The sequence below is a fragment of the Acomys minous genome, assembly GCF_964271855.1.
Source record: "Acomys minous genome assembly, chromosome: 1".
Taxonomy (NCBI): domain Eukaryota; kingdom Metazoa; phylum Chordata; class Mammalia; order Rodentia; family Muridae; genus Acomys; species Acomys minous.
Window position 1 is genome coordinate 184285019 of NC_140483.1, and position 23650 is coordinate 184308668.

Here is a 23650-nt window from a genome sequence, read left to right on the forward strand (position 1 = left end):
TGGTGACTGGTCTTGCATTTTTTTGGAACTAAGGAAGGAGGCTGCCTTTTCTCTGACCACCAACTGCTGCAACCACAGAGCACATGTCCAAAAGACATACTGGCAGTTTGACTCACATAATTTCAAAGGCGACTACTTTCTGGTTGTGACTTGTTAAGTGTACAGGGTTATACGAGTTCATAGCTATGTTAGGCATATGTTGTAAGTTGTAAGCTTTGCTTTATTTGATGTTAAGATGTATAGATACCTAAAGAGAACTTTAGAACCCATTTCTTTCTTAACAGAGGCTTTTAGGCAGATGGTAACAGACTAGTTGCAATACTTTGGCTTTTAAGTCGAACCTTTGATGTCTTTATTGGACTAGAACCCTGTACTTGAGACAGCATTTGGACATGGATATGTGTGCTGAAACAGAACTGAAAGGAAACAGTAAACAGTGAAAACACAGTATTTAAGGATGAAAATATATAAAACCAGATATACGTCTGTCAAATTAATGTAATAACTCGTACAAATTTTGCAAGGGAAAGGCAAGTCACACAAGTGGAAGCCATTGTAACCAGCAAGCACCCATCACAGAAGAGTGACAGGAAGGGGAAGAGACACTGTCTAGTAGCTCTGGAGATTTTTATTGTGCTGCACAGGTACGATGTGCTGCTGCTGCTGCTGCTGCTGCTGCTGCTGCTGCTGCTGCTGCTGCTGCTGCTGCTGTTGTTTTGAACTTGCATCATTCCCTTTAGGTTCCTCAAACACTCCAAGCTTATGGCACATTCTTCTTTTTCGTGTCTTGTAACAAGGAATAATTAAAAGCAAGAAGACATGGCAAGTCCAGTGACAGGGAGTCTTCCTCTGTCTTCTCTAAACTCCTCACCCATAAGTGCTTTGCAGAAAGTAGCTGCTTTATTGTTACCTAGTTTACCATATATCTAGTTCATTCACAGGCAGAGCTCGAGTGGCTGCATTTCAGCCTTGATTTTAAAATCCTAGGAGAAGAAATGTACTTGACTTAGGTAAGTCCCGTGTGTATTAATCAAGTGCATATGATGAGAGGGGTAGAGTTATGGAATGTCCACTTAGCCGATGGAAGTCCGCTCAGTCTGCAGGAGGAGAGATAGCATGGAGACCCAGGCTGACGAAACCCTTGACCTCATAGAGCTTCTTCCAGAGCAGGAGGAGTGAAGGACTTTACCCTGGCACCATGGGTGAGGTCGCACCAGGTATAAGTTCGAGAAGGAAATGCTGCAACTTGCCCCGTTGATAGTAGGGTCAGCCCAAAGGACAAGGGGACACGAGTCCTGGGAAGGAACAGAGTGCTAAGTGAGGATTGAATTGTCCAGACAGATTTGGTAGAGGAAAGAAAAACCCAGCAGCAAGAAAAAAAAAGTCTGGCTATTTGGCAATATGGAGTAAAATAAATTCCTAAATGTGTTCCATCAGTCTTTTGATTTGATGGTATCCTGGCTTAGGCTGGGAGTTCTTTGAGTTGCCTTTGGTACCAGGCGGTGTGTAGGGGATTTACATGGCAAAGCACATTTAGATTCCTCGAGGACTTGGTGCAGTTTCTTCCCAGGGTGTAGCTGTTGACTTCTTACTCTGTGTTTGAAGCATATCCCCTTGCCCTCGCCAGGAGGCTAGGTTGCGTATGCACAGAGTTTGCCTTCTCCTTGTCCAGGTTGCAAAAGGGGATGAAAGGAAAATTATGGTCATTTTTGGAACGATGAATAATTGTCATGTTTTCTTTCCTGTATAAATACTACTTTTATACCACACTCCCCCAAGTCTTTGAACAGATGTTTTCATGAACATTGTTGGCTCTGTTTTTGTTTTGAAAAATTTGAAACATTTTTGAAAGAGGAGAAGAGTTGGGGGAAAAAAACTCATAATTGATTCTAATATATATTTAATTTGGCAGAACTTGAGAGAGACTTGCTGGGATAAGGCGGGACATTTCTTTGATCTCCCAGACTTCTTATCATGGAAAGCAACAGGTGTCACAGCACGGTATGTTAATTACAAGTTAGATTTTTGTTTGTGTTCTTCCAGTCCCGGGTGTCTCTCTCTATATTGCTTTCTTAACTCTCTTTGCCTGGACATACTGTTTTTACATCTGCATGTGATTTTGCAAACTTGAAACATCTTGGATCTGTCTCCTGGCTCCACTGCACATGCTCAAGTGCCATTGTTTCCTATGTTGCTGGGAATGTGAGTTCGCAAGATGAAGACCACTCACTAAAACCGAACATGTTTGAAAGGCATGTTAAAATTCAGTATGTACGCCGACTCTTTCTGGAAGGTACCTTCTACCTGGTTGAATTAAAGAGAAAAAGATACAGTTCAGGAATTAGGGTAGGAAATATGTTTTTGTAAGGTGGTGGATATCAACTAAGTGCATGTGTTTATGAACTTAAGTCACTTTTATGGAAATATACTAGAATTATCCCAAACTACAGCGGTACCTATGTTAGGTCAATGGTTACATTTGAGCAACTTACAAATGTTAAAAATAAACCATGTTCCATATAAGAGTACTTTTACAAAATACTAATGCTAAGTGTGGCTGCCGTGTGCAGGGATGAAGAGAGAGCTAGGAGTGAAACTTCAGTATGGCAAAGTGATGGCCATTGTGACTTTATCTTCAAAGGGGTGTTTGGATTTGAAGTTGAGTGTCTTTCTTGATGGGTCTTCACGTTTATTTGCTGAGACTGAGTCTCCCCCCAGATCCAGATCCCATCCGGTTCTTGCTTGTTTTGTTAGTTTTAAAACAATTGGCTGTCTAGTCCCCTCTTCCTGGCGGAGTCTCTGCAATACTTTCCTGATACAGTGCACAGAGGTCCCAATGGTCTTACCATGTTTGTCTACAGTAAATAAGTTGTTTCTCCAGGCCTAGTGCACTTACTCATCTGAGTCCTCTTGTAATGAGAGTCAGAGACTGTGGCTCAGGGCACAGCGCGTACTATTAAGTGCTAAAGCATTTGCAAACAGAAAGTCCCTGCTGTCTGCCCCGTCGCCTAGAACAAGGGAGATGAGGCCTGAAATGGAGTGTGCCAATGCCCAAAGAGCTCAGGGCAACAGAGCAGGAACTTGGCACCCAACAAGTCAAGGAGAGACTTGGATTTGGTGTTCATTTGGCTCTCCCATGAGCCGGTTTTGTTGCCTCTGACAAAGTCAGTGCCAAAAAAGCTAGAGGGTGTTTTTCTTTTTTGTTATCGCAGGCTAACAAGCTTCACCTAGTCTAAAGGTCACAAGCTTGTTCTTCGCAACAGCAGTGTAAGAAGGTCCCTCTTCCTTCTTCCTCCTTCTCTCCCTGAAAATAATTCAATTTTGTTTTCATCCAAAACGCGCAATAGCTGCTTACTTTTTTATCTGAGTCACTGAGAAAATCACTACTGGGCCTGTGATTGATTTGTGGTTCATCTCTACACTTTCTACTGTATTAATGGAAAGAGTTACTGCTACTTTAATAATAATAATAATAATAATAATAATAATAACAACAACAACAACAACAACAACAACAACAATAATATGGTTATCCTTTATCAAGGGACTTCCTTTTATCTATGATAAGCATATTGACAAAAATGTTAGTTCTATTGGTACTCAACAGCCATCTGTTAGAGCAGGTGGTGTTAGTACTATTTTGCAATTTAAGAATTGAAATTGAATGTGTTAGTAATTTGCCACATTCTAGCCACTGAGTGGGTAACTGTTCAGATTGTGAGAAATAGTTAGTCAGAAATGTGAATAATAAAATTGTTCATAATCAGACAAAACATATTCATATGAATTCATATATTTGTATGTATATATCCTTTAAAGAGATTTGAATGACTTTTAGTAAATGAAATAAAAACAGCCCTTGGATGTATAGCCATTGGTCCCTGGACCAGTGTGCATGACAAAAGAAACCAAACAAAACCCAAAAAGAAACAACAAAACTGTAATTAAAAAGACAAAAACAAAACCAGAATAAAGTGAAAATATTAATACAGTGACTGAGTTGATGCTGAAAACTTTCTGGAAGCTGCATGCTTCTTTACAATTTTGAGTGGGTTTGTTTGTGGCCAGAATGGAAAGGGAGCGCGGGAAGCTGCCTGAAGCAGTGAATACAGGAAGCTGCTCAGAGAACTGGAATCCTGCCTACCTTAGTGGATCTGTGAGGAAACTTCCCTACATTATCAAAGGTTCACGATATTCCATAAATTATTTATAAGTATGTTCTAGTAATTCAATTATAATTTCAAATAAGCACTTGAACATAGTTTTAGGTTTACAAGAGCACTGTGAACATGTAGAAAGAGTTCGCAGATGCCCGATGCCGAATTTCCTATACTAATATATTAGCATGCAGTGTGTTTGTTATAGCTAAGGAACCAATGTTGATATGCTATCACTAACTATATTCTTTGTTCAATTTTCTTTATATAGTGGTGTGTGACACTGTTTTTGGGAGATGCAAGCCTATGACTACTCTCCCACATAAAGAACCAACAAAAGCCAAAATACAGATACCACCACAATCCAACTTGGTGAATCAGTGAGTTAGTTGCAGGTTACTTACAGGAACATAAGTGATGGGTTACTTACAGGAGCAGAGACCACTCAAAGACAGCTGCATCACAAATTCCCACCTTAGCGTGGGTGTCCGCTCACCAAATCTGTATGAATTTGCAGGCAGCTTGACAGGTTGGAGAATGTTGTTTCCAGGCAGTTCAGCTGCTTTCTGTCTCTGTCAGCTTTGCTGATGTGTCTGATAGTCTGTATGTCTGATACCGTCTCCAGGCAGCTCTTCCTGTTTATATACACTTGGAGATGGAATCTCCTAGTAAACCTGGTCAGTTTCCGGGACTTCCTGATGCCTTTGAGTTGTTTGCTTTCTGAGGTTGGAACACTCTGCACCATGAGCTTCCTGAAGGGTAGGAGATTTTTCCCAGGTGGAAAGTGCTACGTAGCACCTTAGTTGTTAACCTAATGGCCTTTCTCGGTTCCAGAATACTATATTGTTTGGGCACTTCTCTTGAGCTTCCTTTCCTTTGGCCTTCCTTGTCAGGACACTTTTGCCATCTTTGAAGCATGGAGACAGTGTATGTTGTGGGGTTACGTCTCTTAGAATTTGTTGAGTGTCTTTCTCTAGGCGAATGTGGATATTCTGTTCTGTGGAGGTGACCTACCAATGTCACGGCTGTTGGTTCTGTGTGCCACTGTGTTGGTGTTGTCCCCTGCCTGCTCTGTGGTGCGTTGTACTTTTTGAGACAGGTTCATGGTATACAGCGCATACTTGCAGAGTGAAGTATTTTCTAACTTTTGGAAGGCAGAAAAGCTACAAAAATTATTGTAAATTATTTTGTATTATAGAATTGTCTTTTCAGTTCACTTACTTTTATTAACATGAGCCAAAAGAAATGGATTATTAGTCTTCCCAGATACAAGAGAAAATAATGCACGCTTTACTCAGGGTTATGTGGTACATTTTCTGGGACATTTGTATACCCTAAGGGAAAACAGGGCTGAACTTTCTAAAAATCCCAAATTTACTTTCCCTGTATTTTGTTGTTTTCATACATTTTTACTTACTTTTAATTCTACAACAGTATAAAATTCTGTTCTCAATAAAATGGGAGTCTTTCTCTCACTTTAAATAGATGAAATTTTGGTCTTTAGGAACTGGGTGTGGTGGCTTATGCCTATAGTCTAAATTCTTTGGAGGCTGAGCCAGGAGGATTGCTGTGAGTTCAGGGCAAGCCTGGGCTACATATTGAGCTTCAGAGCAGCCTATGCTATAGGACGAGATGCCACCTCAAGACAATACAAACAGCAAAGACAAAACCCTGCAAACCCCTTGAAAATATCAAGCATTTTCCTAATTTGCTCGGTTCTCTGTGTCTGTGATGGGGTTAATAAGGGCATTATTGTATTGTTTATTTCCCCATGATTCCTTGCTTTCTTTGTCAGGAGATGATTGTGGTTGCACTATTGATCTGCAGTTATTTTATAATGTAATTTCTAGCTGTTAAGGTAGCAACATTATTTATAATCTTATCCTAGTTTTTTCATTTAATAATACCCTATTTTTTGCTATCAGTATTATTTGTAAATAATACCCATGTAATATTCTAATTAGTTAGTATACCTATATCTGTATTGTCAAAATTTTAGCCTTAATATGCAGTTGTAATAATTTGATTCTTGAAATGTTCCCAAGGCCCATGTGTTGAAGGTTTGGCCTTTGGTCTGGGTGCTGAGGGCGAAGAACCTGCAGGTGGTGGAGCTTGGTAAAAGACCAGCAGGTGCTCCTTTGAGAGGGATGTTAGAGCCATGAAATGAATAGATTCTCCCATCATGTGCGTGGCAATATCACAGGCCTATAGCCCATGGGGATAAGCAGTTACATACTGTAACATCTAAAGCCGTGAACCAAAATAAGTCTGTCCCTACACAGAGGGTACACAGTTTGGGTGCAAATCTCTTCCACCTAGGGTAAAGGAGAAGCTTCCACGCTGAGGCCTGCATCTGGTAGTGTGTTGCCGCGCTGAGGCCTGCATCTGGTAGTGTGTTGCCACGCTGAGGCCTGCATCTGGTAGTGTGTTGCTGCGCTGAGGCCTGCATCTGGTAGTGTGTTGCCGTCCACAGTCTTTCCTCGGTACTTGTCCTCCTGACTTCTTTTTACATTTGCATATCTCAGATAAGACAATTAAAATAAAAACATTTTTATTGAGATGTGATTGGCGTACTGTGTAATTTATCCATTTAAGGTATACAGTACAGTTGATTTGGTATATTTATTTTTAGTAATTAATAGTATTCTATGCTAGTCTGTCTTTAGGTATATACTGTAGCAGTACTGATTATATTCACATTGTTATGAAAACTGTCTCCTCTGTTTCTGGAACTTGTTTATCATGCCAAACAAACGCTATCCTCGTTAATCTCCTATTGCAGCTTACACTAGCCCCTGTTAGCCTCCACTCCATCTTCTGTCTGTATGCATCTGCCTGCTATCCATATTCTGTGTTGGTTCTTTTATGTCTGTATTATGTTGCTTTGTGGCATTTTCAAGGTTTATGCTCATTGTTACATGTGCTTGAATTTTTTCTTTTGCCTAGACAATAGTAGTCAATCACACACACACACAAACAAATACACATACACAAACACACACACACACTGCATTTGCTTGTCCTTTCATCTGTTGGTGAACATTGTGAGGAATGCTTGCTCTGTTTCCACTGCTGGCTCTTGAGAACCATGCTGCTGTAGCTGTTGGAGACTTAGTTGGTTTTCTGTTATTCTAATCTGGAACCAGATAACCTGTAAAGAAAGGGTTAACTCACAGTACAGTCTCATTTGCTCAGCTTCTGGTTAGGGCCTCATGTTGTGTCAGCTCATTCAACAGCTCCAAAGTGAGAACACAGTGTGATCCTGCTTACTTGGTCTTGAACTCAGTCCCTAGTCTTAGTATACCTAGCCCATTACCAACAAAGACATCGCTCTGTTCTCAAGGTGCTGCCTCTGGGACCTCCTTCACACTAGTTCCTCCCTCTTAAAGATCTGCCAACTCGCAAGACTCTAAAAATGGGGACCAGGCTTCCCGCTCATGAACCTTTGGGACAAGTGATGTCCAGACCGTGACAGTTGTTCATAAGGATCTATTCCAGTAGCTGCTTTTGTTCTTTGGAGTGTCGCCCAGGAGTGGAAGCTGGGTTGTGTATAGATGTTTGAGGAGCTACCTCTACCTGCAGCACAGGAGGGCTCTGCTTTCCTCACGTCCTTGGCAGCACTTATTTTCTCTTTTTCTTAAAGGAAAAAAAGCCATTATGATCAGTGTAAAGTGGTTTCTTGTTGTGATTTAATAGTCTTTTTAAATCTTAGTGCTCTCCAGTTGAAAGTAAAATCGACTGAATTTTGTTCGTCATTGTAGGTAGTGTGTTTTGGCTAGACCTTGAAAGGAAAAGCAGTTATTCATGATCTGCTCCATGCTAATGCATTTTGATTTGCATTGTTTTATAGTTGTTTTGAAGGATGGTTTCTCAGAACAGTGCTAGATAAAATAGCCCTTCTAAGTTCTAGGAAGAATGATTCAGTCTTCTCCGATCAGCTTATTCTTGAATATAGTTAATACTGCTGAGAAATGACCTGTAAATATGAAATGTCCTTTACCCTCAGTTTTGGAAGATAAGGAAGATGTTTCCCCCTCTCTCCAGAGAGTTATAGCATTTATCTTTTCACTGATGAGTAATAGAAACAATTAAAAATTTAAAATAACAAAATCTTAAAGGTTGAGTCTCTGTTACAAGTAAATCTGTGAACTAATATAGGGTCTCATGAAGCCATTTAAGATATTAGTTTTTTAAAAATATTTTAATTTTATAGTCTTAAGGCCTGAGTTCATGCTTAAGATTACTTTATGGTCTAGGGTATTTTTGTAGTGGCCATGATGAAAAGATGGCAGGGGCATATAGGGTGTGCCACAGAGCTGAGCTAGCCTTATATAAATGATTTTCCTGGAAGATGAATGTAACACTTGTATTTATATAATCATTAACAAACGCTTAGGTTCATGGTCAAAACTAAGCAGAGGGAGGATGTTTTGGGTACCTTTCTACTCAAATACTCTTGGAGTTTTCTTATTACTTAAAGGAAAAAAAAAGACAACTGCTATTAGGTTAAAAAGACGATTACAAACCATCATTTCTCAGTAAATTGCACTGAACAGTGTCCTAGAAATTAATTTAAAATATTCCATCATAATCCTAGAGGACAGTGCATGTGGCGGTGCTTTGGCGGAGGATGATAAGGCCCGAAGCGACCTTCTCTCAGGTTCTGTCACTCCTCCACCCACTCCTCCACTGATTCCTCATCTGTAGTAACAGCACTCAGGAGATACTAGTCAGGCAGTTGGTGCCTACATAATTTTGAGTTCTTAAAATCCGTATAAGTAATGAAGTCAGGGGATGCAGAGATGGCTCAGCGGGTAAAATCATGCATTGTTCATGCAGAGGACCCACGTTCAGTGCCCATGCTGGGTGGCTCACAGCTGCCTGTAACTTCAGCTTCAGGGATCCAGTGCCATCTCTGGCCTCCATGGTATGAGCACCTATGTGCACAGACTACACACACACACACACACACACACACACACACACACACACACACACACTCACTCACACTCGCATAGTTAACATTTTAACATCCTTTGGAAAACAAGAAGTGGAGCCAAATGGTCTTTAGCTCAAGCCGTTCACTGATATTATTCACCTGGATGGCCTTGGGAACATATTTAATCCCCATTAGTCCACTTCCTCTTACTAAAGGACAAAGCATCAGTTGGATTTACATAGAGAACACAATGCCATGGGTAGACTATCCCATATCATGGTACATGGCTCGGGCTACCTCCTTCTGTCCTTACTGTAGGTCATATTGATTTACTTACTTTTGTATTATATTAAGACAAATTCAAACTTCAGTAAGTAGCTCCTGTGTAGGAGGAAAGCGCAAGCGTTTCAGAAATCAGATAAGGTCCATGCTCCCCTCATGCCCTTTCCCACGTTGGAGGCTTTATTTTAGCTTCTTCAATGAGGCATTGAAGAAGAAGAATCCCGTATTTCAGAGCTGTTGTGAGTGTGACCGTGCAAATAGGAGTGGGGAGTCCTCTACCCAGACAAGTTAAGAGGCTTAAAGTCCAGAAAGAAAGAAGGGAAACAGACTGTACTGTGCCAGCCAGGGGCAGGAGGGCCAGTGAAGGTTGAATGTCGTGCCTTCTCACCCATGCCTATGGAGGCCCCGGCTCCTGCTGTCACACGTAGACACTGGCTTCTCTCTGTCCCTGTGGGTACATGGAGGCAGGAAGGTCAAGGGGACCTCTTTCAGTGTTTAGGAGCAGAGTTGATCTAGGTGGGAAAGGTAAAATAAACATCCTCATAGCTTTGGGGTGTGGTTGCCATGTATGGCTGCTGTGCCAAAGAGGTGCACCTTCTTTAAGATCCACTTAGCAGCCGTATGGCTTTTCCTCTTCTTAACCTCTTCTCCTGAGGCCTTGAATCATCTTTACATTTATTTCTGTTTGCTGTTTTAATTTGGCAAAGTGGGGGCAATCTGAGCATTTAGTGCCTTATTTACAAATTGGTCCTTTGGTATAGTCTCTGTTGACAATGTTGGAACTATGGACAAGATACTGAAATCAGTAGTTTACCCTGAGGGTGAAACCAAGGGATGCGGTTGGACAGTCAGGAAGATGTTTGTACTGTAACTTGACTAAGGGTGCCTTTTCTTGAAGCCAGGTCTCTTTCAATTGGGTGTCTTTGTAGACTCTTGAGTTAGTTTGGTCCTAGGGTGGACCCCTCGGCCATGGTAATGTTGCTCTTATTTTATTCTGGTGGCTTTTAGGTTTGTCCAGTCTCGTTACAGGTGTCCGCATCTAGTGCTGAAGTCTGGGATAGAGCAAGGCTCTAACAGTGTGGCCGTGGTCAGCATGTGGCTCAGGATGCAGAAGGGAGGTAGGTGGGAGCTCCAAGGACTTGCCTGGTACCATGGGTCGTCTGTGAACTGCAGGCGAGATGATCTGGTGCGATGGCTTTGACCAGCTCTGCTTTGGGTTTTTTTCTTGGCAATGGCTACTTAAGGTCTAATCTTAGAGTTCGTCCGGCATCCAAGCTCACACGGAAGTTCTGAACCTTTCTTCTCTTCTTCCTCTTCAGCTTAAGTTTCTTTTTTTAGCATTAATATACCTTTTCTGTTCATTCTCCTTCTCTCTCAAGGGCCTTTGAGGACAATATCTAATTGCTATTAAGAAACTGCTGCCAGGGAACCCTTCTGTTCCAAAGTCATTTAGAAGATTGCTCTCAGTTTTGTTAATGCATTTTTTTTCAACCTGCATTGTTAAAATGTGCCAAAGACTGCATTCATTAATGAAAACTCTGAGCTTTGAATACTGCCCAGGTCTTTCCTTTCAGAACTGCAGCCCTTTCCCCAGGCTTTCTAAACAGCCATCAGCACATCTCCCCTTGCAGATCCCTCAGTTTTAAACCTTTCCCGTTCTTACCCAGCGAGGTAGCCTGTGATTTAAAGGGTAATGTGTTCCAAATGTGACTTCACCTGTTTCTACCCTTCATCTCCTCCCCAGCCGCCCACCCTTGCGTCTTAGGACACTTATCTTCTCTATAAATTGAGCTGGAGATAGTTTCACAGAGGGGACTGGACTTTTAGTTAACACTGACGCCCTGCGGGCTCGGGTTTTACCTCACAGTCTCTGTGGAAGTCAGGTTGGTTGGTGTGTGTGTACGGGAGGGCGGATGGGGGTTTGAACTGGATGTGCTCCTGGCAGCTAGCCCTGGAGACTCAGAGCTCAGCTCTGAGCCAACCATGAAGTCATTTTTGATTTTAAGGAGTCTTGCTAATCCCAGGCAATGTCTCTTAATTTGACAAAGGAGAAGAAGCTGCAGGATAAGCGAGCTCACCATGAGCTCTGTGAAGCTGCGAGCTTGTAAGTCTAGATTGTGCTGAGGAAGCGTGGCCCTGGGGAAGAGTAGGTCTCTTCTCTGCTGCTTGCAACTTCTCCTTTCTCCCGTCTCCCGTCTCTTTTCTTCCTCTCCTGTTTGGCCAATTTAGCCCTGCAGTCTGGCCTCTGCAGTGGCTTGATGTGAAATTTGAGAAACATATGTAGTTTTCTATTTCAGGAAAATGATCTCAGGGATTGAGTGTGGTGGTTTTTTTTTTTTTTTTTTTTTTTTTTTGGCTGTTAAGCTCTGATCTTGCCCAGTGTGGTGTTTTTTTTTTTTTTTTTTTTTTTTTATGATGGGAAAGAGACTTCGAAGTGCTTTTTTTTTTTTTTTTTTTTAATAAATCAGAATTTCATGCAATCAAACTTTAGGATTGGTTTCTTTACTTTGGCCCCTCTCCCTTCTCAGGCCCATGACACACAGTGTCATCTGTTCTGTTGAAGTGGGAAGAAACACACATTGTTCCCATTACAGTGGCTTCATTGCTGCTTGCACACACATGAAGAAAAATGGCCACTGTGTCTGCCCTTCACAAAAGCTATTTTAACTGTAGTTCAGTGGAGGACCAGGGGTCCGTGTACTGTTTTACAGAAAGGAAGAGGTCCTTTAAGGGGAAAATCTGCCTTTGTTTTGCTTTGGAAAGGAAAGAGACTCCTGGCATTTCAGTTAGAGCCATTCCCTGTGAGCTGTGCCTCTCTCCTCTGAGTGTCTGTAGCAGAACCAGGCATGGCCGCAGCTTCTCAGGAGCATCCCAGCCAGTGAAGAGGATGAGGCTGCATTCGTATGGTTCTATCCATTAGTGAGAACTGCTTTTTAAAGACAGTGGTGTGCTTTTCTGTCTGGGTATCTAGGGAATGCCTGGTGAATTAGCAGGCAATAATGTACTGCGATGGAAGTCAGCACAGGCTGTACTGGAGGAATACTGCCTGCATTAGCCTGCGTGGGCCGGGAGGGGAGACAGAGGAGAAAGCCAAGAAAGGGCGTATCATGTAGGAAGGGAGCTACAATCTGGGATATTGTGCATTTGTCCTAGGTGGCCCCGATAGTATACCAAGGAACATGTTCTGGACCACAGAGTTTCTAAGGAAGAGAGGCTGGGTCCGCATCTAGCAGTGCATGGCTTCAGAGCCAGGCCTCGTACTGTGGCCCATCTTTCTTGCAGGAGAGAGAGGGTGACGCTTCTAGTTCGTTTCGCACTGTACTCATGTCCACTTCCCTTGACATCTTACGGTGAACTGCCTCTAAGTCTAATGCCTGCCTTTGTTAAAACCCTTTACAAGGCGTTGTTCGTTCAGTGAAACAAATGTGTAGTGCGTGTCACAGTTCCCCACTGTGTGGAACCGCGTGGTACAGACAGTTGTTGGTGGGGAAGGTTTGAGGAGTGTCAAATTGTTGTCAGAGAGCATTTTTGTGAAAACATTTCTGATTCTGACTAAAGGTACCTATATCATCAAAGCTAGGGTGCTGTTTTGTTTTGTTTTATTTTGTTTCCATGATAAATAAAGATTTATTCTTATCCTTGGTCTTCTGTTCCTAGTATGGTATTTTCTTTCCTAAAGAGTCTCCACACACAATCTTCTATTCCTAAAACTTTCTGAATTTGCCTCTGGAAAGTAGTGTGAAAGCATCCTTCACAGAAGGAAGGAAGTGGGCTCGAGGGTGAGCAGAGGTTGGACTCTGGAGTGAAAAATACCGCCAAATGCCATTTGTTGTGACTTCACATTTCACCAGCTTTGTACTTTGTTTTCTTTTTTGTTTGTTTTTTTTATTTTATTAACTTATTCATATTACATCTCAATGGTTATCCTCTCCCTTGTATCCTCCCATTCCTCCCTCCCTCCCATTTTCCCCTTACTCCCCTCTCCTATGACTGTGACTGAGGGGGACTTCCTCCCTCCCCCTGTATATGTTTTCTTATATTGCTTGGTTTGGAGGCTGGAAGGGATCACAGGTAGAAAGCTCGCAGTACAGTAGGCTGAGGCTGTAAGGCAGGCCAGTTGCCTTCTTTGCTGTAATTGCAGACAAGGCTCAGGTTGGCCATAAGGCATTACCTTCAAGATGGTGTTGTCACTGCAAGGGCTGCCCTAAGATTTACATTATACCTGGGAGAGCCAGTGAGGTGGCTCAGCAGGGAGAGGCATTTGCTGTCAAGTTTGACCTTGTGACCCATGCAATGGAAGGAAAGAACCAACATCTTCCTGCAACTTGTCCTCTGACCTCATGTGTGCCATAGTGATGGTGACACCTTCAATAAATAAAATATTGTAATAAAAATTAAAACCAACTTTGTGCTCTTTTTTTGCCATCTGTGTTAGTCAGCTCTTTGTTGCTATAACAAACACCTGAGTTAATTAGTTTATAAAGAGAAAAAGTTTATCTGGGCTCACTTGAGCAGGTGGCTTAGTTCATTTGGAGTGTAGCAAAGCAGCATATTAAGAATGTCAGAACAAAATTGTTCACATCACAGCTGGTATGTGAAGGAGAGAAATGAGCTAAAGACTTCCATTTAGGACCCATCTCATACGGGCTTCCATCGCCGCTCACTAGTGCCAATTTTGGAAGCAGACCTTTAAGCACATGGACCTTCAGGACACATTTAAGTTCCAAATTCCAGCACCACTTTTGGTCACTATGCACATAGCTTCAAACACACTTTTAAATCTTAGAAAAAGATTGATTTTTTTTTCATAGCATCCAAACTGAGTTGCTCTTATCTTCCACATGCAGTTTAAACATCTCAGACATACAGACATCCCCCTGATTGGGCGAGCCCACCTTTGTACGCTTTGTCATTATACACACGACTCTTCCACCAAGAAGGTTAGTTTCCCATTTTTCTACATGGCCACCTGCTAATCATCCCTGAAAATCCACCTTAAATTAATCAGATTGTTTCCAAATCCCTTCAAACTGTCCTGATTGGCTAGGGACATGTCTTATATTTTGGATCTTGAATGCTCCCCTTCCCCCACCAAGCCCATGTGCTAAAGTCTTCAACCCCTAGAGAAGCAATTTTGTAAGATGGTAGACCCTTTAAGGGGTTGGCCCTGCTGGAGGGCTTCAGGCCACTGGGCTTTATCCGTAAAGGCAATGGTGTGTGAGACTCTTGTCTTTCTATTTTTCTTTTTGCCCGTAAGGTGAGAGGGTTTGCTCTGCCATGCACTCCTACCAGGATGGCCTGCCTTGCAGCAGGCCCAAGGCAGTGGTGCCAGCTGATCAGACTGATATCTAAATCCATGAGCCAAGATAAGCCTTTTCTCTGTGCCCTGAGTATCCCCTGCATCTCTCCATGTGATGCAGAGCGGACTGAGTCTCCCCTCCATTGTTGCTGTAGGTCTAGGCTTTCCCACACTGTACTATGTTCAGTTCCTGACATGTTTCTTCTCAAAGCTCAGAAACTCTTGGATGGTTTGTTCATTTTCACAGCTATCTATTCAATGTGCATGACACCTCTCGGACAACCTGGACCAGCAGGTTCCTAAGAGGAGGGCTAGGGACTCACAAGTATTTGTGAAGTATTTACAAACACAGGACAGCATCTGATAGAATATTTGCATGGAACAATGGGACAGAGTCAGCAGAAAGCTGTTACATAATGGGACGAAGTCAGCATGATAATCAAGCAGTGTTGTACAAAAGCAACAGAGGACATTTCAAATGTGCACATTGTCCTTGGGTCTGATAACCGTTGCCCTTTAGCTGGGGAAGAGTTGACGTCTCAGGGTTCAAAGTCACAACTCCCCTGGCCCTAAGCCATTACTGGCCTTGCCACACATATCCCTGTTTTTAGACAAGGAGCTACATTCCTTCTGCATACATCCGTGCTAGAGAAAGCCTTGGGTTGGCCTGGCTCCCAACACTTAGATGCTGAGAAATTTGGAAGGATAGCTTGGAAAGAGTTGTTCTTTTTATACTGCTATACTTAAAAGACATACTTTGTACCAGAAAAGCTATATAGTATATAGGTTACATAGAATTATATTTTGCGATTGGTAGAATTTCCAATTTAAGAAGTGTTTTGAAACCCTCACAAGTCTGCTTAAGATGGATCTACTGCATTTCTGTTTCCCTGTGTTCAGTCATCTGACCAAGCAGATAGTCTGTAAATAACGTCCTTATGAATATTGTTCTTGCTGGTCTGCAACTCTGTGAGTGTGGGGGCTACACAGCTCTGTCCCCAGTTGCTGACGCGCAGACCACACCTAGGATGGTTGGGGTCATTACACTGTAATTATTGGAGCTAAACATTCCTAATTGCTTACCATGCGTTTGTAGTTAAACTGAGGGGTTTTAAAGACATACAATTAAAGGAAAATTAGGGACTTTAAAGGTAATAAAAGGCATTGTAAGGTAAGATTAATTTTTTATTAGAAGAGCATAATAAGTGAATTTAGTGTAGCTTAAGTACCCAGGACCTGTAGACTGTGGAGCTGTGTGGAGAGAGGGCTCAGGCCCTCACGTGGACTCTCTGGCTCATTAAGTAAGAGCAGCTACATTTAAGATGAGCACTCTACAAAGGCACACCGCTTATCTTTTAGAGTGGTGTGTGTGTGTGTGTGTGTGTGTGTGTGTGCGAGCGCACATGTGTGTTTAAATGTGTTTAGGCACACACATCCTTGTATTGCCTTCCAGGGGACTCCCTTATTTAGTACAGTGACATGCTATATGAAATTCTAACCTAGGAGCTCTCAGTTCCACCATGCAGTGTAGATATAAAATGAGCCGTAACATTTTGGCTTATCTAAGTATTCTCTGTGATATTTCTTACCTAATAATGTATTTGCTACAGTGCACTTTTTATCTTAGCAATAACCATAGGACTTTGTACTAATACTTACTTGTGTTAGTGTTCACTAGGCACAGATGTATTTTAGATATCTTAATCAGTTCAGTTCCTAACATCCTTATGTTATATAGTGTATATAGCTTTACTATTATTATTACTTATATTCTCTAGTCAGTTTTTAAAACTGATTATGGAAGGAATCAAACCATAACGTAGTTTTCTAAGGTAGATTCATTACGTATAAAAACACTCCTAGTCCAGTGTCCTCTAGTGTTGGACAGCATCTTGCCTTGAGTAGCCCATAAAGATGCATTAGAAACTAATGTCCCATGTCCCCACTGCAGCCTACTCAATTATAAATTCCCAGAGGTGGGACAGAATGCCCAGTTTAGCAGATTCTCTGGGGGGTCTCTGTTGTCTGTTAATCCTTGAGACCCACTGTTGAAGATGAATATTTTCTCTGACAGTTTACTTCTTTTGTATTTTTATGGAGAGTTGCACACTGGAAGAACCTCCGCGGGAGTTGTGTTGCATTTGTGTACCGAAATCTAGCTCCGTGGATGTCTGTGCTAAAGTTTCTGAGACAGCTTGGAAGTTTGGGATATGTCTGCCGTGATGTGCTGTGGTTTGTTTGGCTCCTCCCATCTGGGCCGTTGGCTTTCAGGATCTTGAAACGTACAAAGTGTAAACCCTCCTCCATTCATATCAGTTGTCTCAGGCTCCCCTCCTTGGTGGTGAAGATGGAGCTCGTCACTGCAGGGATTACAAGACACCAGAAGTAGAAATGCCAGAAAGTGGGGAAGCGAGGATGTGCAGGTCATCATGTCTCTCAGCAGAGCCTCAGCCCTGCTAATTGTGAGGTTGTGTCTTTGAAAGGCAAGAGTCCCAGACTTCAGCTGGACTCAAAGCCAGCTACACATTATTTACCCTTTGAAAGTGACTAAGGTGTAGCAGTCTCTTCATTGTCAAATGCGGGAAATTTAGGAACTTTCAGTGTCATAAAAGGCATTGTAAGATAGGGTTAAGTTCTTATTAGAAGAAATTACCCTCACCTACTCACAATGGCATCATGAGGATTTGCCAGATGTGTGAGAGACATGTATGTGGTGCTGGTATGTTGGAGGAAAACTAGAAGAGTTAGGTTTAGCCACTAGCATCGCTGTCAGAGAATAAATAGTCTTAAGAAATTTTCCGAGTGTGGAGGAATCCAGAGTGTTCCAGAGTGGCTCATATTCCATAAAATGGAATTCTGGGATATACAGTAGCAGAAAAACAGAAAACAAAACAAAACAAAAATGAGGTTCCAGTTTGAGCTCTTTATATTTCAGATTTGCTTGTTTTCAGGAAGGTATCTGTCAGAATTTAGACTCAGATTTTCTGTGTACTAAAGGGTTAATTGTTTAAAGCCTAGACCTAGTGACTAAACATATTGATGCCCTGTCAGAGGGACATGGTATCTGACTTCTATTATAAGGATCAATTATTGTGTTGTGTGATATGTGAGTCTGCAAAAAAAAAAAAAACAACCTCAATTCTACTGCTCTTCCCTTGTGTGCCATACCGTAGCTGCTGATGCACGGGCTTGCACGGTATGATTTACTAAACTGGAAGTTGAGTAGTTTCAGATAAGAACATAGTGCTTCCTGAATGCTAATGGCCACAGAAACAACTCAAGTGTTTGGTCATTGTAGTGAGTTTGGTTAGAAGGTAGCCACAAAACAGAACCACATCGTGGGGGAAATAAGTAAGTGAGCACAAATAGACCAAAGGCCAGGCAGTACTGCGTGGACTGCATTGCAAGCAGAGGGTCCCTGAGGGAGGCACATGGCCGGGTGCTTTCAGGACTGTGGGGAGTGTGGGCTCCTTGATGTCTGTTTGCTGATGCCACGCCCCCTTCACAGGGTGACACTAATGGTGGGCCATATGCCACAAATGGGCAGGGTGATATTCCATGCCGTGCTTAAAGGAGTGCTCAACTTACACAGCTTTGCTTTCATATTTTCCTCTTGTCTGTGCTCATTCACGGAGAGAGCTTTAGAGTCAGCCCTTCTAAGCCCCCGACTTCAAAGGGAGCTCATTCGTGTTTGACAACAGTTGCATCCATTTCACAAAGTCTTTGACCTTTGAATAACAGGCACTCAGGTCAGAGCTGTCAACTGTCTGTAAAAAAACAAAAACAAAACACAGAAATTCATGCAGATCAAGGACTTGATGCTTCTAAAAGCACATCTAAAGAACGGGGCCTTTCTAATTTTGTTTTTCCAGGAGTAATTTTTGGTAAAAGCCAGCAACTGCTATGGTCTTAGTGACTTAAAATGTAGGAGAGTGGAGACTGGGCCTCGACTTACAGTGTGATTGCGTACCCTTTACTGCAAGATGCACACGATGCTTTCACCATTTACAGCAGCATTTCCCTCCAGCTGCAGTTAATTTTATCTCATTCTGATTGATCGTGATTATTTGACTATAAAAGTATATTTAAAAAAAAAAGTAGTGCTGGGGAGGTGACTCAGCAGTTAAGGCACTTGCTGTGAAAGTAATGGGACCATGATCTGGATCCCAGAACTCATAGAAATGCCAAGGCGGCTTGCTTGCAGCTCCAGCCCTGGAAGGCTGAGTCATCTGATCAAGCTGCATGGTGAAACCAGCTTTACTGGTGGGCTCTGAGTTTTATTAGGACGCCCCGCCTCAAGGAGTAAGGAGGAGGGAGATGAAGGAAAATTCCTGAGTTTTCTTTGGTATGTTTTATGTAGTTCTGATGTTCTTAAGTTTTGCAGAAAAAAAATATAGAAGTCTGGTTTGACTTAGGCAGGATCTGGTGGGCAAATTAGCATTACAGAATCTCCAGCATAATTGCTTCTGTCTCTGTAGACTCTGAACAGTAACATCGCCCTCCACTTACAGAGCCTCGTTTTCTTAAGGATGCAAAGCAGTATCTTTTCCTGTATGAACTTCTGTTCCCCAAATGCATCGGTTCAGCATGAGATGATGGTTGTGGTTTGAAATTGCAGCCGTGTTGTCATGGAGAGTACATGGATGTGGTGATGCTGTGGGTCCTATTATTGGAAGTACCTACATTGGTGATAAATGAGACATGTTACACTTGTAGAAGCTGTTAACCAGGGGCATCTGCCAACATTTTCTTATCTAACAGAAGGGACAATAACAATTGGTACTCAGTAGGGTTATTGTGTTGGCTGATTGTGTTGAAACACATAGAACTTTGAGACGGCTACAAGCTGAACTGCGAACAATGCCCTCATCTCCATGGCTTTTAACGTCATCCAGTCTTGTTTGAGTCAAAATATCCCCTGTCTCTCTGCTAAAGGTGTTCTCTGTAGCAGCAGTAGTGTTTAGGACAGCTACCATTGGTCGGATAACGACTTACATTTTCGACACACTGTGGGCTCTTTTATCTGACTACTTTCTCATTTCTTGCTTTAGCTTTTTGAGGTAGCTTCAGATATATCTATTTTGTAAATGATGAAGCCGAGGTTTAGAGAAGAAAATTTATCATAATAAGAGAATTAGGTGAGAGCCAAACTGATTTGCTGAAGCTCTTGGTTCTCTGTGAAGGCTCCTCGGCTGGTTTTATTAATTGCAACAGGAATAACAATAGCACCTTCTAAGGATTGTTGCTTGTCTTGCCACTTGCTGGGCGTTCTTGATGTGACACTCGGGGATGCTGTCATCTCTAGTTATGCTTCCTGTCTTTATGTATTGTTAGAGAAGTAAAGAAAATTCTGAAGAAGAGATTCTTGCATGTCCGAGAGCCTTCCACTCACACGTGCCGTCTAGTATCGTGCGTACCTGGTTACCTGCCTGTGTGCACACCTTCATTTTCTCTGTGAGTGTAGGCTACTAAGTCTGGATGCTCATAAGGAGAATTACAAGTACAAGTCACAGTTTATGGACTTCACTGTGAAAACCTCTTGGCCTCAGAGTTTTGCTTTTCTGCTTGTTCTGAAAGTTGTTAGGGAAACTGGTCCAGCTAAAGCCAAGCATTTATGGATCAAATATGTTTGGATGGTAGGGTGGAGTACTCTTTATACATTCATTTTTGGCACTCAGAAGCAACAGCAGTTTTAGACTGGGGTGTAAAGATGTAATGTATTCCATGCAGACTCAGCGGGTATTTCTTGCCTTAGCAAATGGAAGCACTTTGTATGTTGGGCTTTGGGACTCCATCCCCTTCCCTTCCTTCTCTAGTCAGATTTTCCATATACGTGGTCACCATCCGTTCCCTCCATCTGTTTACGTATTTATTCCTTTCCCTAGATCCCTGCAATGTGAGTTCCACTCTTTTCACCGGTCTCAAAGAGCACCAGTGACTTCTTATTGTAGTTGTGTTTTAATATGCGCCCCAAGCACATCTGTTCACCTAGAACCATGGCCATCCACTTCGTAGCCTCAGAGCCTGGAGGATTGTTCTCCTGTAGTTCAGTGATTGGTTAGCAGGGGCACAATGTATTTTGAGACCTTCAATTTCTTTAACACTTTCTTTTTTGTGCTTTTCATGTTTTTATTACATGCATGTCATTATTATCAGTATTCTTTTGTTCAATTTTAGAGTTCCTATTCCCTGTGAAATAAAAAGGTAATAAAGTTGACAGCCTTTTATTTTATTTTATTTTTTTATTTTTAAAATGTTAGGAATTTCTAAGTAGAATTTTTTCTTGAAAGACCCATATAAGTAGAGCATGTAATAAAACATTATATATAATTCAGTTATTTAAGTTTATGCCATAGTGTTAGACATAAACTGTGATATACCTGTCGTAAACTTGAGTTTTTAGTAATACCTTTCTTAGTGCCATTTAACTTTTTTTCCCTAACATTTATACACTCAAAAATGCTGTGTATATGTTTTGGCTTTTTATTTTTCCCTTTTTAGCTCATCTAGCTAATAATTTCTTCTGGAAATTTGGCTTGGCTCTATCTATTGAATTATTTTATATTTCTTAATCATTGGTATATAGAAGACGCTACCATGGTAGATGTCCTGGTTTATTGGCTCTTCTGCTCCTTATGGCCAGTCTTCCATCCTGTTCCCTGAACCTTAGGTGTAGGAGTTTAGTTGTAAATATACCAGTTAGGGCCATGCATAGCCATGGGCAGTTGTTGTCTGCATTTTGACGAGTTTTGGTTTTCTGTAATGTTTCCCATCTGATGCAAAGAGAAGCCTCTTTGATGCTGGCTGGGAGCTATACTTACCTGCGCATATTAGGGTGGTATTTAGACTACAGTTAGAAATCATACTAGTTTAGGAGAGGAGCATGTCAGGTTCTCCCTTGGGCTCAGCTGCTTCACCAGCCCTGGGTTCTTGGCTAGGTTTACAGTACCAGGTTTACAGTACAGTAAAGCCCTTCTATCGAATAGGGCTTTTGGTCCAGTTAGACTGCTGCTGCTTATGCCCGTGATGAAAGTCCCAGTGTTGTAGTTTTTTAGTACATCTTGCCATTCTGTTCACTTTTGTGGTTCGCATGAAGTCTCAACAATATGGCCACCTAAACAAAACTGAAAAGCAACAATGCATGTGGATGGGAGACTCTCGCAAGGCCCTATCCCTGGGTGAACAGCTACAGGCAATTAATGGCTGTAGAGGGGTGAAATGAGTTCTCTAGGGACAAGCTCCTTGGTAGGTTATCACATCCCAAGTGGTCAGCCCTAAGCACATATACATAGGAGCAACACTAAGGGGCGCAGTGTGTCGTAGGTATAAATTTATATGTATGTATGAATTGGTATGTAACTATAGTAGATTTAAAATTATTTGTATTTTACAATTAGAGTCATAAATGTGCATTTCAAGTAGCATACTTTAACACATAAAGTTCGTAGAATTTTTGAAACACTATTAGATCTCAATTGCTCACCTATATATTTTAAGGAAATATTGTGTTTATATTACTGGGGTTGTTTTAATGTCTAGATGTGATGGATACCTTCACTGTCAGGCTGCCTTCAAGACGTTCACAGTTGATGTTGGACTAGTTAATGTCAAAGTCAAGACTTACATGTCATGATTTTCACTGATCACTATTGCCATGTATTTCTAATTTAATTTTGTTTTAGAAACGTAGAAAATATCGAGAGACTGAGATGCTAAGTGGTTGTCCACGGTCCCATGGCTAGTTCTGTCACTGGGATTGAAATGATGACACGTGTGCTTTCTGTCCATGTTAGTCCTCCAAGCCACTCAGTAAGTGTTCATGGATCAGATGCCCCAGTTCATTCAGTGATGAGAGTTTAGTAATGGAGGTAAACAGTGGAGCACGGCGTTATGTTTCGGGAGGCGGTGACTGGGGAAGCGTGAGGGAGGATGGTGGGGATCAGCATGCCAGTGAGTAGGCCCCAAGGTCTGCGTCCATGAGCTCCCATGGCAGCCTGACTTCATCCTTGCCATGGGACCTTCTGTTTAGTTTGATGTCTCTGTATGCTTCTCTCCAGACGATAAGCTTTTAAAAGACAGAAACCAAATCAATTTCGGTATCATTCTCTTTTCCTCCCTGTCTCGATCTTCTCCCTCTTTTTTCTCCCACGTCTCTCCTGTCTCATCAGGGAGCCTAACTGCATTCTCCAGGCTGGTCTTGAACTCCGGTCTCAGCCTTTTCAGTAGCAGAGAGCGGTGGAGACAGGCATGCCCCCTCACACCACACCTGGCTGTCTTTCCTTTTTGTCGCTTAGTTTAGGAAAGTCTAACCAACCGCTCTTTACTATGTGCTGAGTGACGCCAAGTGAACTGCGTGAGTGGAGCTGGGATGCAGGACATGGCAGACGAAGGCGTGAATGTGAGTGAAGGTGTGAAAATTCACCCCTTGTGTAAGGAATGGTTAGAAATGGGATTAGAAAGAACAAGGCAGTACACCACAGTCATGCAAAGGGTTAAGTTTGCCATGTGTACTGATGCTCTAGTGTCTTACTTAGGGTTTCTGTTGATGTGAATAAAAAATAAATAAATAAGATGAAACACTGACCAAAATCAACTTTGGAGAAAGGCCCTTATTTTGTCTTATAGTTTATGGTTCATCATCCATGGAAGTCAGGGCAGGAAGCTGGCGGCAGGAACTGCTGTAGGGGTGGTGAAGGAGAGCTGCTTACTGGCTGCAGCCTTTTGCCCTGCTCAGTCTGCTCTCTAGGGAACACCAGCCTAGTGTGGCAAAGCTTAACATGAGCTGGCTCCTGCCACATCAGCTATCAATCAGCAAAGTGGCCCAGACTTTCCCACCAATCAGATGGGTACGTTTTCTCATTTGAGCTTCTTTCTTTCCAAAAGATGCTAGATTATTTAGCTTGTGTCCAGTTGACAAAACACTAGCAGCACATCTGTGGTGAAAGCTCTGTTGTGGCGCTTTGGAGTATATTT

General features: G+C 42.1%; 1 protein-coding gene across 7 annotated transcripts in view; it reads left to right on the plus strand.

Moving 5' to 3' along the window:
• Positions 1 to 23650, plus strand: part of FGGY (FGGY carbohydrate kinase domain containing) — a 375878-nt gene that overhangs the window by 53711 nt on the left and 298517 nt on the right. For all 7 annotated transcript variants that reach the window (XM_084784087.1, XM_084784089.1, XM_084784093.1 and 4 more), the window contains exon 5: positions 1913 to 2001. In XM_084784087.1, coding sequence (XP_084640213.1) covers positions 1913 to 2001 — 89 coding nt within the window. The remainder of the gene's footprint in view (positions 1 to 1912; positions 2002 to 23650) is intronic.